General features: G+C 40.0%; 1 protein-coding gene across 3 annotated transcripts in view; it reads right to left on the bottom strand.

Moving 5' to 3' along the window:
- The window catches only part of LOC114227996 (cyclin-dependent kinase 2-associated protein 1-like), a 63,689-nt gene extending 46,704 nt beyond the window's left edge, over window positions 1-16,985 (bottom strand). Inside the window, exons 1-2 of one of the 3 annotated variants that reach the window (XM_054716660.1) lie at window positions 16,718-16,985; window positions 16,431-16,539 (exon numbers count right to left, since the gene is read on the bottom strand). In XM_054716660.1, the coding sequence (XP_054572635.1) occupies window positions 16,431-16,531 (101 nt within the window). In that variant the 5' untranslated portion in view covers window positions 16,532-16,539; window positions 16,718-16,985. Of the gene's footprint in view, window positions 1-16,430; window positions 16,540-16,717 lie in introns of those variants that run through there. The other 2 variants (XM_054716661.1, XR_008556174.1) reach the window with 2 other exon arrangements.
- Between the last annotated feature and the right edge of the window lie 513 nt (window positions 16,986-17,498).

The raw sequence follows: 17,498 nt of genomic DNA, 5'->3' as shown, positions 1-17,498 counted from the left end.
TCCATATATTCCCACCAGCCGTGTTCTAGGGTTCCCTTTTCTCTACATCCTCATCAGTACTTGTGGTTTGTTGATTTATTGATAGTTGTCATTCTGACAGATATGACGTGATACCTCGTCGTAATTTTAATTTGCACCTCTCTCATGATTAGTAACATTGAGCATTTTTTTCATATGTCTATTGGCCATCTGTATGTTCTTTTTGGAGAATTGTCTATTCAGGTCCTTTGCCTATTTTCTTTATTGGATTGATTGTCTTCATGGTGTTGAGTTGTATATCTTCTTTGTATATTTTGGAAATTAACCCTTATCAGATATATAATTGGTGAATATGTTCTCCCATACAATGAGTTCCCTCTTCAGTTTTTTGATGTTTCTTTTGCTGTGCAAAGCTTTTAAGTTTGATGTGGTCCCATTTGTTTATTTTTTTTTTCCTTTGCTTAATAACATGCTATTGGGTGCATATATGTTTACAAGGGTTATATTTTCTTATTGAATTGATCCCTTTAGTATTATATAGTGACCTTTTTTGCCTCTTGCTATGGCATTTGTTTTGAAGTCTATTTTGTCAGGTATGAGTATTGCTATCTCACACTTTTTTCATTTCCATTTGCATGAAATATTTTTTCCATCCTTTCACTTTCAGTTTGTATGAATCTTTTGTTCTGAGGTAGGACTCTTTTAGACTGCATATATATGGGTCATGTTTTCTTACCCATTCAGCTAACCTATATCTTTTGATTAGAGCATTTAGTCCATTAATATTTAAGGTTATTATTGATAGGTATTTATTTATTTATTTATTGCCATTTTTTTTCTTAATACCTATATTCCCCTCTCTCTTTTGATTTCTTCTTTTTCTTACAGTAGTACCTTTAACATTTCTTGCAATGTGGGTTTGGTGGTAATGTACTCTCTTAGCCCCTCCTCCTTTTTCTGCCTTCAGTTTTAAATAATTGCCTAGCTGGATAGCATAGTCTTGGGTTCAGATCCTTAATTTGCATTACTTTGAATACTTCACGCCAATTCCTTTTGGCCTGCAGTGTTTCAATTGAGAAATCAGCTGACAGTTTAATGGTAACTCCCTTATAGGTAACTTTCTGTCTCTCTCTTGCTGCCTTCAAGATTCTTTCTTTGTCTTTAATGTTTGTCATTTTATGATATGTGTTGGTATGGGTGTCTTTGGGTTCATCTTGATTGGGACTCTCTGTGCTTCCTGAACTTGTGTGACATTTTTCTTCAACAGGTTAGAGAAGGTTTCTGTCATTATTTCTTTAAACAGGTTCTCTATTCCTTGCTCACTTTCTTCTCCTTCTGAAACCCCTATGATGTGGATGTTGTTACATTTCATGTTTCCCGAAGTTCCCTTAAACTATCCTCCTGCTTTTTAATTCTTATTTTCTTTTTGCTGCTCTAATTGGATCTTTCTTCTGCTTGTCTACCAAATCACTGACTCGATCCTCTGCATCAGCCAATCTAATTTTAATTCCTTACAGTGTATTCTTGATGTCAGATATTTTTTGTTTCCACCTGGTTCTTGTTCATGGTCTCTATTCTTTTTTTTTTTAAATGCTATTTTAGTTGCCACTAAGTTCCTTATAATTCTCACTAAGTTCCTAAGATCTTTATAATCTTTACTTTGAACTCTGTATCTGATAAATTGCCTCCCTCCATTTCATTTAGCTCTTTTTCTGGAGACTCCTCCTTTTCTTTCATTTGGGTTTTTTTTTTTTTTTTTTTTGTCTCCCCATTTTTGTTGTTTCTTTGTGTTTGTTTCTTTGTATTAGATAGAACTTCTATGCCTCCCAGGCTTTGTGGCTTGACCTTATGTAGTATGTGTCCTGTGGGACCCAGTGGTGCAGTTTTTTTTATCTCTTGAGCTGGATGTTCTAGGAATGTCCCTTGTGTTAGTTATTTGGAACCACCTGTTGTAATTGGGTCTTGATTGTTGTTGTTCCATTCATGGGTTGGATCTCCCCTCAGGCTGGCTGACTGTGAGGCTCAACCCTGTCCATGTTGTGTGAACTGTTGTGTTGGTGCTGATAGAATAAAGCAAAACAAAACAAGAAACAAAACAACATATACAAAAGACCCCCTACAACAAATACAACCGCAAAAGAAAAGAAAATCAGGAAAGAGAAAAGAGAACAAGAATAAGAAAAAAGAAAAGAAAAAATATTAATAAAGTAATAAAAAAAAGAAAAAATAAAGAAACTAATGCAAGAAACAAGCAAACAAACCAAAAAACCAAAAAAAACAAAAAAAAACGAAGTGGAGATTATTTCAGCATGTTAATGCCCCACCCCAGAGCCAGTCACTGACACACCCTGAGACTTCCAGACCTGTAGGCTTGGCTTCTGCTGCTGCCTCCGCAGCAGGGGTCAAGATACAGGGTAGGGCAAGCAAGATTCCTGCGGGTGGGGTGAGCTGTATCCCTGAGGCTGGGTATTTGCCTTTCACCAGGCTATTGCTGCTGGGAGGGGCATGCCACTCAGGGAAAGTGGCTGCTGCAGTGTGGTGGGGATGACTGAGTACAGGTCTCCCAGCCACCACTTTTCCCCCACTGCCTCCCACCCCAGCTTCTCCTCTGACAACTTCAGTCTGCATCGCCCTCTCTTCACTAAAGCTTGGGGCCAGTGGCTACAAATGAAAATCCTATGCTCTGGTGTTTGTTTAAAAAAAAGTGACTAGCCCTGGCCAGTATGGCTCAGTGGATAGAGCATCGGCCTGTGAACCAAAGGATCCCAGGTTTGATTCCGGTCAAGGGTACATGCCCAGGTTGTGGGCTTGATCCCCAGTGGGGGACTTGCAGGAAGCGACCGATCCATGATTCTCTCTCATCATGGATGTTTCTATCTCTCTCTCTCCCTTCCTCTCTGAAATCAATAAAAATATATATATAAAAAAAGCTTCAATGCATATTTTTTTTAAAAAGTGACTTTATCTCTGACAGACTCCTTCTCTCCCTTGCAGATAGAAGCCCCACTACCATTCACAGCTGGGTGTTACATGGGCTGCTATTTTGGCCCTGATGCTACAGGCTGGGGAGCCCAACCTGGGATCCGGACCTCACTCCTCTCAGGGAAAACCCCCCAAAGCCAAGACATTCCTCCTCATTCTGGGCCTGCTGCCCATGGAAGCTGGGCCTGCCCCTCTCACGATCCCACCCTTCCTACCAGTCTCCAGGTGGTTTCTGCCCTTCTTTGTAAAAAGTCTACTCTTCAGCTAGTCCTCAGTTGATAATTGCAGGTGAATGTTCCCCAATTTAGTTTTATTTCCAGTCTGGCCCTGGGAGGAGTTGCAAGAAAGATTCACCTACTCCACCACCATCTTGAACCCCATTCCTTATTTTATTTTCTACTCTGATAATCTGTCTTCTCATTTCTTTTTTTTTTTTCTACTCTGATCATCTGTCTTCTAAATGGTCTACGTGGACTACTGATTTTAATGTAATTATTAATATAATTAATTATTATATTAAATATATCTAATGATTAATTTAATGTAATTATTAATATATATATATATAATATTTGTTAGTGTTTTCTATTTGTAGCCCATGTTCTTTATTCCTGTTTTTATCTTTTTCACACTTTTTCTGTCTTTTGTGATTTTAATTGAGCATTTTATGATTCTATTTTCTCTCATATTTAACATATCAATTATACTTCTTTTTAAACTTTTTAGTGATTGCTCTGGAGTTTGCAATACACATTTAAAACGAATCCAAATCTACTTTCAGATAACACTACACCATCTCACATGTAGTACAAGTACCTAATATTATCAAAATATTCCTAATTCTCCCCTCTCATATTATTGCTATCATTCATTTCACTTATACAAAAGCATACCTAAGTATATACTAGTATAATTGAATATATTTTTTATTTCATTATTTTGAATAAACTGTTATCTGTTAGATAAATTAAGAATAAGAAAACTAAGTTTATATTTTTCCTTCAGTTAGTCATTCTCTAATGTTTCTTTCTTTGAGTAGACCTAATATTCTGACTGTATAATTTTCCTTCTCTCTGAAGAATTGCTTTTAACATTTCTTGGAATTTAGGTCTACTGACAACAAATTCTCTCCAATTTTTGCTTGTCTGAGAAAAATCTTTATTTCTCCTTCACTTTGAAGAATAATTTCACAGGATACAGAATTTTTTGTTGTTTTGTTTTTTTTTCCCTTTTGCACTTTAATTATTTCACTCCTCTTTCTTCTTACTTGCATGAATTCTGAGAAGTCAGATATAATTCTTATCTTGCTTGTTAAAAATCTGTCATATTTTCTTTTTCTTAACCACCCAAGGATGGCTTGTGTCATTTTATTTTTTTAAAATCATTATAGCCCTACCTGTTTTGGCTCAGCAGATATAGCATCACTTGTGGACTGAAGGATCCGGGTTCGATTCCGGTCAAGGGCACATGCCCAGGTTGTGGGCTCAATCCCCAGTAGGGGATGTGCAGGAGGCAGCCAATAAATGATTCTCTCTCATCACTGATGTTTCTATCTCTCTCTCCCTCCCTCTCTGAAATCAATGAAAACATATTTAAAATAAAATAAAATAAATAAAATAAAATAAAATCATTATACTTGTAGAATGTGAAGAGTGGGGCTGCTTCAATGGTGTGACTCTCAGCCTTTCCTGCAGGTGGCCTGCAGATGTGTTCCTGACAATATGGGAATCAAGTGAGCATGCCAATGACATAATGCAGAGTTGCATAGCTGCCACAACTTTAACCAACCCAGCAGACCTATTCAGTGCTCCAGATTCTTAGAAGTTATATATATGCTTTGGAGCACTATCCCCTGGAAAAACACAAGGTGTTTTCTCTGTAGCTACTAAGAAAAATTAGCTAAATTAAGGCAACCATGTACCTCACTTTAGTGACATAATGCCCTTCTCCATCTTCAAATCCTCATTTGAAGCCAGGTCTGGGATTAGTACCTTGAGTCCTTTGGCACTGTCCTTTCATTTTTCTATGGTTCTTAACTCTGGCTGCACAAGGGTCAAGATCCAGAATACAGGGGAGTTACTACAGGAAAATACCTCCAAGGAAATGAATGATTTAAGCACAAAAATTGCAAATCTAAGTTTAATAAGTAACAACAGACATGACCTAGAAATCCCACAACCAAAATTGTTGTAGAGACCATAATCACCAGCTTTCTTCTTCATTTATCCAATTTTCCCTCTTTTGCAAGAAAATAAACAGGTTAGTACATATTATGCCCCAAATTATTCCTCCACACTATTATCTTCATTGTCATATATCTTCATCTACTAATATTCTCAATATATTTCTGGTACTCCAATTGTTAAGATGTTTATTGTGTACTAGAGGCCCAGTGCACGAAATTCATGCATGGGGGAGGGGGGGTTGTCCCTTGGCCCAGCCTTCAACCTCTCCAAACTGGGACCCCTCGAGGGTTGTCCGACTGCCTGTTTAGGCTCGATCCCTCTGGCTCACAATCCAGGACTGCTGGCTCCCAACTGCTCACCAGCCTGCCTTCCTGATGGCTCCTAACTGCTTCTGCCTGCCAGCCTGATCACCCCCTAACCACTCTCCTGCCAGCCTGATTGATACCTAACTGCTCCCCTGCCAGCCTGTTTGCCCCTAACTGCCCTCCCCTGCAGGCCTGGTCCCCCCCAACTGCTCTCCACTGCAGGCCTGAGTCCCCCCCCCCCACCCATTTGCCCTTCCCTGCATGCCCGGTCATCCCCAACTTCCCTCCTCTGCCGGTCTGGTCCCTCCCAACTGCCCTCCCCTGCTGGCCATCTTGTGGGGGCCATCTTGTGTCCACATGGGTGCAGGATCTTTGACCACATGAGGGCAGCAATCTTGTGTGTTGGTGTGATGGTCAATCTGCATATTACTCTTTTATTAGATAGGATAGAGGCCTGGTGCATGGGTGGGGGCCGGCTGGTTTGCCCTGAATGATGTCCCAGATCAGGGTGGGGGTTCCCTTGGGGTGTGGGGTGGCCTGGGCGAGCGGCCTGTGGTGGTTTGCCCCCTGGCGACCCAAGCGGAGGCCCTGGTATCTGGGGTTTATTTATCTTCTACATTTGAAACTTTGTAGCCTAGAGTGGAGCCAAGCCTTCTGCTTGCTAGGTTGCAGCAGCCATTTCTGTTGAGGTTTATGTATCTTCTATAATTGAAACTTTTTAGCCTTAAGTGGAGGCCTGGGCAGACCAAGATGTGCGGAAAGCTTGGCTTTCTCCATTGCTGGGGGAAACCCTAGCCTAAACAGAACATCAGCTCTTTCCAGCTCCATGGCTGCCGCCATTTCTGTTTGGATTTGTTTACCTTCTATAATTGAAACTTTGTAGACTTGAAAGGAGGCCTATGCAGGCAAGGGCAGGCGGAAAGCTTGTCTTCCTCCATTTCCTGGGAAACCCAAGCCTCCCTCCTGCTCTCTGTGGCTGTAGCCATCTTGGTTGGGTTTATTTGCATATTCGCTCCTGATTGGCTGGTGGGCATGGCTGGTTGGCATGGCTTACGGGTGTAGCAGAGTGATGGTTAATTTGCATATTATTCTTTTATTAGATAGGATAGTTCCCAAGCATATCACCAGCTTTCATAAAAAGTAGACACACCAGGTTTCTCTCATCCATTTTACTTAAGAAAGTAAAACAATTTTGAGTGCCATGCATGTCACCTTAACATGACATTTTATAATTCTTATTACCAGTGCATTCTCATCATGTCAAGATTTAAAAAAATGAACAGAAAAATAAACTTTAAACATTACACTTTAAGACCATAATGGAGTATGGATTTTGTTATCAATTTAGATGACAAGGAATTGTGTTTATTATGAAATGTCATTACAGCAGTGCTAAAAATACAAGAAATACTTCAACACAGCAGAATTTTTTTACACACACACACACACACAATGGAATGAAGCTGCAATCAAAGTGAGTTAACAAATGGCTTTTTTAGACAAAGAATGACATTTACCAATGGTGAATTAATTAAATCATATTTGATCTCAGAAGGCAAAGAAAGATGACCAGAGAACATAAACTGGTTTAGCACTATTAACTTTTGGGCCAAAATAGTTACTCAAAAAGTTGAGGACATTAGAAGCAACATTGATTGTTAATCTTATTTATTTTATTTTTATAATCCACTCATTCAGAAGTCATCTCTGCACATATTTCCTTGCTGTAATTTTTTCTTCTTTATAAAAATAATTTTTATCATGTCATCTGTGAATAATGAGAGTGTTACTTCCTCCTTTCCAATTTGGATGCCTTTTATTTATTCTTGTTGTCTTATCGCTATGTCTAGGACTTCCAGTACTATGTTGAATAAGAGTGGTGAAAGCAGACATCCTTGTCTTGTTCCTGTTCTTAGGGGAAATGGTTTTAATCTTTGCCCATTGAGTATGATATTCACTGTAGGCTTGTCCTATATGGTCTTTATCATGTTGAGATATGATCCCTCTATTCCTACTTTGCTGAGAGTTTTTATTTAAAAAGTGGGTGTTAGAAAGAAAAAAAATTTAAAGAAAAAAAAAGCAGGTGTTATATTTTGTCTAATGCTTTTTCTGTGACTATTGATATGATCATGTGATTTTTGTCTTTAAATTTGCTTATGTGATGTATCACATTTATTGATTTGCAAATATTGTATCAGCCTTGCATCCCTGGAATAAATCTCACTTGGTCATGGTGTATGATCTTTTTACTATATTGCTGGATTCAATTTGATAATATTTTTTAAAATATATTTTACTAGAGGCCCGGTGCACGAAATTCATGCACGGAGGGGGCTTGTCCCTCAGCCCAGCCTGTATCCTCTCCAATATGGGACCCCTCGAGGGATGTCCGACTGCCCATTTAGGCCCGATCCCGGTGGGCAGTCAGATCCCTAAACGGGCAGTCGGACATTCCTCTCACAATCCAGGACTGCTGGCTCCCAACTGCTTGCCTGCCTGCCTTCCTGATTGCCCCTAACCTGCTTCTGCCTGCCAGCTTGATCACCCCCTAACCACTCTGCTGCCAGCCTGTTTGCCCCCAACTTCCCTCCTCTGCCAGCCTGGTCACCCCTAACTGCCCTCTCCTGCAGGGTTGATCACCTCTCAACTGCCCTCCCTTGCAGGCTGGGTGCCTCCCAACTGCCCACTCCTGCTGGCCATCTTGTGGTGGCCATCTTGTGTCCACATGGGGGCAGGATCTTTGACCACATGGGGGCAGCTATATTGTGTGTTGCAGTGATGATCAATCTGCATATTACTCTTTTATTAGATAGGATAGAGGCCTGGTACAGGGATGGGGGCCAGCTGGTTTGCCCTGAAGGGCGTCCCGGATCAGGTGGTGGTTCCCTTGGGGTGTGGGGCGGCCTGAGCGAGGGGCCTGTGGTGGTTTGCAGGCCAGCCACGCCCCCTGGCAACGCAAGCAGAGGCCCTGGTATCTGGAATTTATTTTCCTTCTACAATTGAAACTTTGTAGCCTGGAGCGGAGCTAAGCCTGGGGCTCCCTCCGAGGCCAGCAGCCATTTGTGTTGGGGTTATAATTGAAACTTTGTTGCCTTAAGCAGGTGGGCCCGGCCAGGGTGTGCGGAAAGCTTTGCTTCCCCTGTTGCCGGCGGCAACCCTGGCCTGCTCTCTCAAGCTCCATTTTGCTGCCATTTGTTTGAATTTATTTACCTTCTATAATTGAAACTTTGTACCTTGAGAGGAGGCTTAGGCTTGGCAAGGGCAGGCGGAAAGCTTGGCTTCCTCTGTTACCTAGGAAACCTTGCTCTCTGTGGCTGTAGCCATCTTGGTTTGGGTTAATTTGCATGCTCGCTCTGATTGGATGGTGGGCGTGGTTTGTGGGTGTGGCTTGTGGGTGTGTCGAAGGTGTGGTCAATTTGCATATTTGTCTATTATTAGATAGGATTATTAGATAGGATTGTTTTTTTTACAGGGAGGAAGGGAGAGGGATAGAGAGTTAGAAACATCGATGAGAGAGAAACATCGATCAGCTGCCTCCTGCACACTCCCCACTGGGTATGTGCCCACAACCAAGGTACATGCCCTTGACCGGAATCGAACCTGGAACCCTTGAGTCTACAGGCCGATGCTCTATCCACTGAGCAAAACCGGTTAGGGCTGATTTGACAATATTTTGTTGAGTATTTTAGCATCTGTGTTCATCAGGTATATTGGCCTGTAATTCTCTTTCTTTGTAGTGTTTTTATCTGGTATCTGGTTTTGGATTTAGGATAATGCTGGCCTGATAGAAAGAGTTTGGAAGTGTCCCTTCCTGTTGGATATTTTGGAATAGTTTGAGGAGTTTAGGTGTTAGTTCTTCTTTGAATGTTTGGTATAACTCTGCTGTGAAGCTGTTTGGACGAGAGCTTTTATTTGCTGGCAGTTTTTTCTATTACTGCTTCTATTTCATCAGTTGTTATTGGACTATTCAGGTTTTCTGATTCTTCCTGATTCAGTTTTGGGAGATTGTATTTTTTAAAAATTATGTCCATTTTGCCCACATTGTCCACCTTGGTGGCATATAGTTGTTCATAGTATTTTCTTACAATCCTTTGTATTTCTGTGGTGTCAGTTGTTACTTCTCCGCTTTTGTTTCTGATTGTATTTATTTGGGTCCTCTCTCTTTGTTTCTTGATGAATCTGGTTAGTGGTCATCAATTTTGATTCTTTTCAAAGGATCAGCTCTTGGTTTCATTGATTTTTTTTGTATTGTTTTTTAAGTCTCTATGTCATTTATTTCTGCTCCATTCTTTATTATTTCCTTCCTTCTACTTACTAGGGGCTCTTCTTGTTGTTATATTTCTAGTTCTTTAATTATTAAATAGTTTATTAATAATTTTTCTTTTTCTCTTTTTTTTTTTTTTTTTTTTTTTGAGGTAAGACTGTAGTGCTACGAACTTCCCTCTGAGGACTGCTTTTATGTGTCTCAGAGATTTGGGGTTATTGTGTGCTCATTTGTTTCCAGGAAGTTTTTTATGTCTAGCTTGATCTCATTGGTAACCCATTCATTGTTTAATAACATGCTATTTAACCTCCATATGTTTGAATGTCTGTTGAAGTTGATCTCTAATTTCATGCCACTTTGATCTGAGAAGATACTTGATATGATTTCAATCTTCTTGAACTCATAGAGACTTGTTTTGTGTCCTAATATGTGGTCTATCTTTGAGAATGAGCCATGTGCACTTGAGAAGAATGTATATTCTATAGCTTTGGGGTGAAATGTTCTATAAATGTGAATTAAATCCAACTGATCCAGTGTATCTTTTAGAGTCACTGTTTCCTTGTTAATATTTAATCTGGAAGATCTATCCAGTGAAGTCACTGAGGTATTAAAGTCCCCTAGTACAGTGATGGGCAACCTTTTGAGCTTGGTGTGTCAAACTTCACCAAAAAAACTGAGCATAACTCGGGTAGTGTGTCACTTTGAGGAAAAAACATTATTTCGCGATATTTATAGTTTAAATAACATAAATGTATAATTGTTATATATAATTGTATTTAATAAACCAAAAACTAAATATTTAACTTACCTGCTTAGTGACTTCTTTGTTCATCCATCAGTCGGTTTCTTTTGTTGGTCTTGATATTATTTAGCTTGTGTGGGGTGCCATGAACTAAGATAAGTGAGAGGAAGGGGGAATTCTTTAACTAACCTGCCTGTTAGTGACTTCTTTGTTGCTGAATTTCATTGGCTAAATCTTCAATTGAAGGTTGGTATTTTGTACACTTCAGGCCCAAGCAAGCGCTACTAACTTCATCTGTCAATCTGTTTCTTTTGTTGGTTTTGATATTATTTAACACTGAGAATAAGGCCTCACAAAAGTATGTAGAGGGAAAAATTGTGAGTAAAGCCATTGCTATATTTTTCAGGGTGCTAAAAGTGTCTGGTAGTTGGTTCCAGGCACTCCAAATTTCCTGTTCGTAGTGGCACTCCTCTTGATTCTCCAAGCGGCACCTTTCCAGATTCTCAAGCTTTGACCTCAAGTCGACAAACACTTGAGCTCAGATACTGTCTTGAAATTCTGCAAGTTGCATGTCCAAATCATCAATTTGCATCCATTGGAAACCATTTAATTCCAAACTACTGTAGACTACTACATCAGGATACTTAATTATTTTCATGGTCTGTTCTAGACTTCTAAATTGACTAAAACTATCACTAAACTGGTCAAGTAACTAGTCTAAAACATGCTGGTACTTCATATGCAAGAGTTCCATTCCATTTTGTACAGCTGCACTGGCCTTCTCAAAATACTTTGTTACTCGAGGAAAATACTTGTAAGTTTTAGTTTCTACATCTCGCTTGAAAATTTTAACTTTACTTTCAAAAGCTTTTATGTATCCAAACATAACGTCAATACTTTTGCCAAAACCTTGTAACTTTAAGTTCAGTTCATTAAAATGAACAGAGAGATCTGTAAAAAACATCAGGGTGTTGACCAGTTTATCATCATTAAGCTGAGGAAAGTTTCCCAGATCCTTATTGTCAAGAAATACCTTAATTTCTTCAAAGCCCTCCACAAAGTGCTCAAGAACTTTGCCTTGGCTCAGCCATCTTACGTTATTGTACATCAGCAGTCCACTGTAGGTGGAATCAACCTCCAGTAAAAGTGCCAAAAATTCTCGCTTGTGAAGGGGGCAAGCAGCTATTAAATTAACTATTTTTGTAACAACTGACATTAAGTCGTTTAAGTCGGTGAATCCTGCCTTGGCACATAAAGTCTCCTGATGGATAATACAATGAAAGGCACAATCGGATGTCCAATAGCTTCTGTAAACAATTTGACAAATCCAACTTTTTCCCCCCACCATATTTGGTGCCCCATCTGTCGTCACTGACACAACTTTAGAGATATCAATGCTTAGATCACGAAATGTTTGTATAACAACCTTACATATTTCGCTTCCTGATTTACTTGTTGACACTGATACTAACTTTATCAACTCTTCTCTCATTGTGAGACCATCAGAATATCGACCAATAATGGCCAACTGAGCATGTGATGTGACATCAGTAGTTTCATCAAGAGAGATCAAAAAATATTTACACTTCCTTATGTCTCTCTTTAATTGATGTACGTTTGTGTTCAGTCTCATTATTCGGCCTTTTATGATATTTCTACTGAGTGGTAACTCAGATATCCTCTTAATAATTGCATCTTTATTCTGCATATCATGAAATAGAACTGGTGCACATCTTAGGAGAGTTTCTTTAATAAATTCTCCCTCACTGAGCGCTTTTCCATGCTGAGATATAGAGTGAGCAATGCTCAAACTTGCAGATGTTAAATTTGTAGAGCCTTTCATAAATTTAAGGATGGAATTAGATTGGCTCTTATAAAGGTGTAGCTGCCTGGAAATGTATTCCTTCCTTTCATCCTCACTTTTTTCCAAGAGCTGGGAATTATTAGTTTTAAAATGTCTATTTATATTCCACGTTCTGCTTACTACCGTTTCAGTACATAGAACACAAAATGATCTGCCATTTTTTTCTATAAAGCCATACATCTCAGTCCATGTCTCTTGAAAGGGTCGGCCACTGCTACTACCACTTCCTTTACTTAACCTTAGTTTTTTATTTTTTGGGTTCTCCATCAGGGGGGCAGTGACAGAAGATAGAATTATAGATAGCTTGTTAGGCCTGCAGGCAATTAGGGCTTAACTAGCCTAACTAACCACAAAATGGTGCATATAACTGTCTTTTAGGAAAGGGCAGGGTTAATAAGCAGAAATAGGGGTTAATAAGGATGTACAACAGTAATAGTGGTGAAATGGAGTCTGCACTATGGAGCAAGATGGTGTTCCTTATGTGAATTAAAATGGCTGCCACTATTTCTAATGGCAGGAAACGGGACCCATAGCACACCACAAACCCTCGCCTCTCCCAGCCTCTCCCTCACTTATCTCAGTAATGATGGATTAGAAATCCATGACACCCCAGAACAGTAGATAATGGTTGCTGTGGTTAACTGTTATTTGGTTACTGGTAATGGCAGGGCCCCCAGAGATGCGTCCCCCGCTGCGTCCGCTGCTCCCTGCTCTGCCGGCGGAAGTGAGGGCAAAGATCCTGGCTTAACCGGAAGTCCCAGAACTAGACAATCTGTGCCGGACTTCTGTCGTTTTGGCCTACAGACCTCCAGCACAGAGTGTCTAATAGGGGAGGATGAAACATTTGCGACTAGAGTCTTGGAGTTAACTCCAAGACTAGTCGCAAATGTTTCATCCTCAGGAGCAGCAAATGTTTCATCCTTGGCATGCGGCCGCAGCGGCCGCATGTCATCAGAAAAGGCTACGCATGTCAGTGCTGACACGCGTGTCATAGGTTCACCATCACTGCCCTAGTATGACTGTATTGCTGTTGATTTTTCCTTTAAACTCCTCTAGAAGTTGTTTTTTTAAAAAAATACTTAGGTACTTCTATATTGGGTGCATATATGTTTACCAGGGTTATATCCTCTTGTTGGATTGATCCCTCTAGTATTATGTAGTGACCTTTTATGTCTCTTTTGAATGCCTTCATTTTGAAGTCTATTTTGTCATATATTAGTATTGCTACCCCAGCTTATTTTTAAAATCCATTTGCCTGGAAAAAATTTTTTCTATCCTTTCACTCTCATCCTATATGAATCTTTTGTTCTTAGGTGGGTCTTCTGTAGATAGCATATAATTGGGTCATGTTTTTGTATTCCTTCAGCTACCCTATGTCTTTTGGTTGGAGTAGTTAATCCATTTACATTTAAGGTTATTATTGAAAGGTACTTATCTATTGCCATTTTAATTGACTATGCCTATTTCTCTCTATATTTCTTCTCATTACAGCAGTTCCTTTATCATTTCTTGCTGTGCTGGTTTGGTGGTGATAAACTCCTTTAGTCATTTTTGTCTGGGAAGCTCTTTATTTCACCATTTAATTTGAATGATAGCCTTGATGCATATAGTAATCTTTGTTTCAGATCCTTGATTTTCATTACCTTGAGTATTTCATGCCATTTCCTTCTGGCCTGTAGAATTTTTTATGAGAAATCAGCTAACAGCCTTATGGGAGCTCCTCTGTAGGTAACAGTTTTCTTTTCTCTTGCTGCCTTTAAGATTCTCTCTTTGTCTTTAATTTTTGGCATTTTAATTATGAAATGTCTTGACATGGGCCTATTTGGGTTCTTCTTGCTTGGGACTCTCAGTGTCTCCTGGACTTGTGTGACTTTTTCCTTCACCAGGTTAGGGAAATTTTCTGTCATTATTTCTTCAAACACCTTCTCTTTCCCTTGCTCACTTTCTTCCCCTTCTGGCACACCTATTATGCAAATATTGTTACTTTTCATGTTGTCCCACAGTTCCCTTAAGCTGTCCTCCTATGTTTTAATTGTTTTTTCTTTTTGATTTTCTGATTGAGTGATTTTTTTTCTACCCTGTCTTCTAATTCAGCGGTCGCCAACCGGTGGTCCGCGACTGGTGGTCTGTGAGGTTTGAAAGGTTGGTGACTGCTAATTCACTGATCTGATTAAGCTTCCCCTAATCTGCTGTATATTCCTTCCAACATGTCCTTTATTAGTTCTATGTCATTCTTTATTTCTGACTGTTCTTTTTTCATAGTTACTATATATTTTTTATGTTGTTGAGCATCTTTACCATCATTATTCTGAACTCCATATCAGATAAATTTCTTATTTTCATTTCATTTCTCTTCCTCTGTAGAATTCTCTTGTTCTTTCATTTGCATATATATAGATACATCCTATATAATAAAAGCCTAATATGTCTGGTTGTCTTGTCGTCCATTCAACCAATCAAAGCATAATACGCTAATGATATGCTATGGCCACTCAACTGTTCGCTATGATGTGCACTGACCACCAGGGGGAAGGCAGTCAACCAGTTGACCAGTCACGATGATGTGCATTGTCCACCAGGAAAAAGACGCTCTGACTGGTAGGTTAGCTTGCTACTGGGGTCTGGCCGATCGGGACTGAGCGAGATGGGCTGGACATGCCCTGGAGCCCTCCTGTGGTCCCTCCCCAGCTAGTCAACCTCCCATGTACTTCCCCATCCCCGATCGTGCACCAGTGGGGTCCCTCGGCCTGGCCTGCGCCCTCTTGCAATCGGGACCCCTCAGGGGATGTTGGAGAGCTGGTTTCTGTCTGATCCTGCAGGCCAGGCCGAGGGACCACACTGGTGCACGAATTTGTGCACCAGGCCTCCCTCGTGTGTTTGTGTGTGTGTGTGTGTGTGTGTGTGTGTGTATGAATTCATGCATGGGTGGGGTCCGGCCAGCCTGGCCAGGGGTAGGGGACATGGACAGTTGGCCGGCCTGCCTGCTGGTCAAACTCCTGGTCGAGGGGACAATTTGCATATTAGCCTTTTATTATATAGGATATACACTGAGTGGCCAGATTATTATGAGTCACGTGGAACATTTGCTTAACACGCAGATTCCCAAACTTACTCCCAGATTTTCACTCAGTAGTTCTAGAATGAGGCCCTGGAATATTCACGCATAACAAACAACTCAGAACATTCTGACCTGATGACACAATGACAACCATATTTTGAGAAACATGTCTTAATGGCTCCTGATTTTCATGGCCTTTGTTCTGTCCTTCACTTTAGGACCAAGAGGGTTTTCATAAAGCTCCATTTTTATTTTTTGGATGAGAACTTCCTACCATAAGAGGAAAGCTAGGAATAAAGTTCAGCCCATTCCACCTTGGTATTTTATTCACTGTTATTATAAATCTTCACACTTATTTGCATGACATTCTAGAATATAGCAGTGCCTTGAACTATTTTATTTGTAACTACCTAGAAGTAACTCAGGTTTAAAGAGTCAACTACCAAGTAAGAAAACTTACAGTTGAAAAATAAAATGTGACCAATATTCATTGTCTATATCCCTAGTTGTTTTTTTAGTCTTAAACAATATAATACACTCAATAGTCTTTCATTTTAGCGATTTTTCTTAAATCTCCACTAAAATTTCAAATACACATGAACAAACCTTCTTTAGTGCATACAAAACAGATGAATGCTTTAATTTTAGATAACCAAAGAGAGTAGAAGGGAGTGGGCAGGGGTAGATATAGAAGAGAGAGAGAGAGAGAGAGAGAGAGAGAGAGAGAGAGAGAGAGAGAGAGAAACATCGATGTGAGAGAGACACATTGACTGATTGCCTCTCACACTTGCCCTAACTGGGCCAGGATCAAACCTGCAACCCAGGTGTGTGCTTTTGACCAGGAATTGAACCCTAGACCGTTTGGTGTACGGAACCAATGCTCTAACCACTGAGCTGCCATCCAGGGCTTAACCTGTGATTCTTAATGGCTATGTTTGTGCAAGTTACACTCCAGTCCACACAATCCAATACCAATTAAAACATAATACATTATTCAGAACAAAGGTTTCTTTCTAGGAAGTAAAATGATTTTACAGGATCAAGGCTCACCTGGTGGCAAAAAGCTCCAGGGAAATAATTTCCACTCTCAGCTCAGCTCCTGGTGTTGATGTAACTGAAAGGGGCGTGGGTTCACTGCCCAGTTTCCTCATCCATGTATCTGGAATAATAACACCTATTTTACAAAGGAACCATGAGGTACAGCAAACCAAATGACAGCAGAATTTTCCCAATTCAAGATGTGAAATTAGAGCCTCATTGTGATCTTCCCCACACACCCATCAATGATTCTCTGCTATTTTAACTATTAATTGCGTGTCCATTCTCAATTTCAATACCTTCCAAAGTCAGATCACTTTGGGCTCCCTAATCTTGATGTCTCCCTGGCTTCAGTCTCTGTTGGTGAACCCCCAAACAAGCTTTCTGATGAACATTATTCCTGACTCCTAGATCACCCTTCCTTCTAGCAACCTCTGGCTCTGCAGGCAGTGTTCACCACCATGCCCTGGCCTGTGATGTCTCTGGACAAGCCTGCCAGCTAGCCAGCTATTGATGGGGTGGGCACAGTGGCTCTTGCACAGGATGGAGTGCACATCTCTCCCTGACTCCTACCCATTTCTCCCCTGTGCAGTCCTGCACACACTGTAATAATGCCCCTTGTGTGTCGTAACTATGTCATGACCCCCTCAGGGCATACATATGTCACCTCTTAAATTCTTTCAGATACCTAGTGGTCTGTACATAGGCAGTTCAATATATGCCACCAAATCAGTAATTAATTGTTAGATTTTTATTCATCAAGGATTTGGTTTGTAAATTTGGGTTGAATAAAGATGAGATAAGAGGTAATAGGATTCAAATTCAGGAATCCTATAGTATCCTGAAAACTGATTTTATCTCTGCCCTCAAGTACCATTTCACATTTTAATATTCAACTTCAAGAGATTTTCCCCAGCTAAGTGGATTTCCTCTTTCTAATCTAATCAGTAAACATGTCACAACCACACAAACACCATTAAGTTAAAATATAGTTTCAGCTTAGTATTTGTTCTTATTATATTATTATATATATCTGGAAAGGAATCTGTATGATTCATTATTATATAAGGAAACTAGAGG

The sequence above is a fragment of the Eptesicus fuscus genome, chromosome 5 (genome assembly GCF_027574615.1).
Source record: "Eptesicus fuscus isolate TK198812 chromosome 5, DD_ASM_mEF_20220401, whole genome shotgun sequence".
Taxonomy (NCBI): domain Eukaryota; kingdom Metazoa; phylum Chordata; class Mammalia; order Chiroptera; family Vespertilionidae; genus Eptesicus; species Eptesicus fuscus.
Note: the sequence above shows the minus strand (reverse complement) of the source record. Positions and strands in the feature narration are given on the sequence as shown.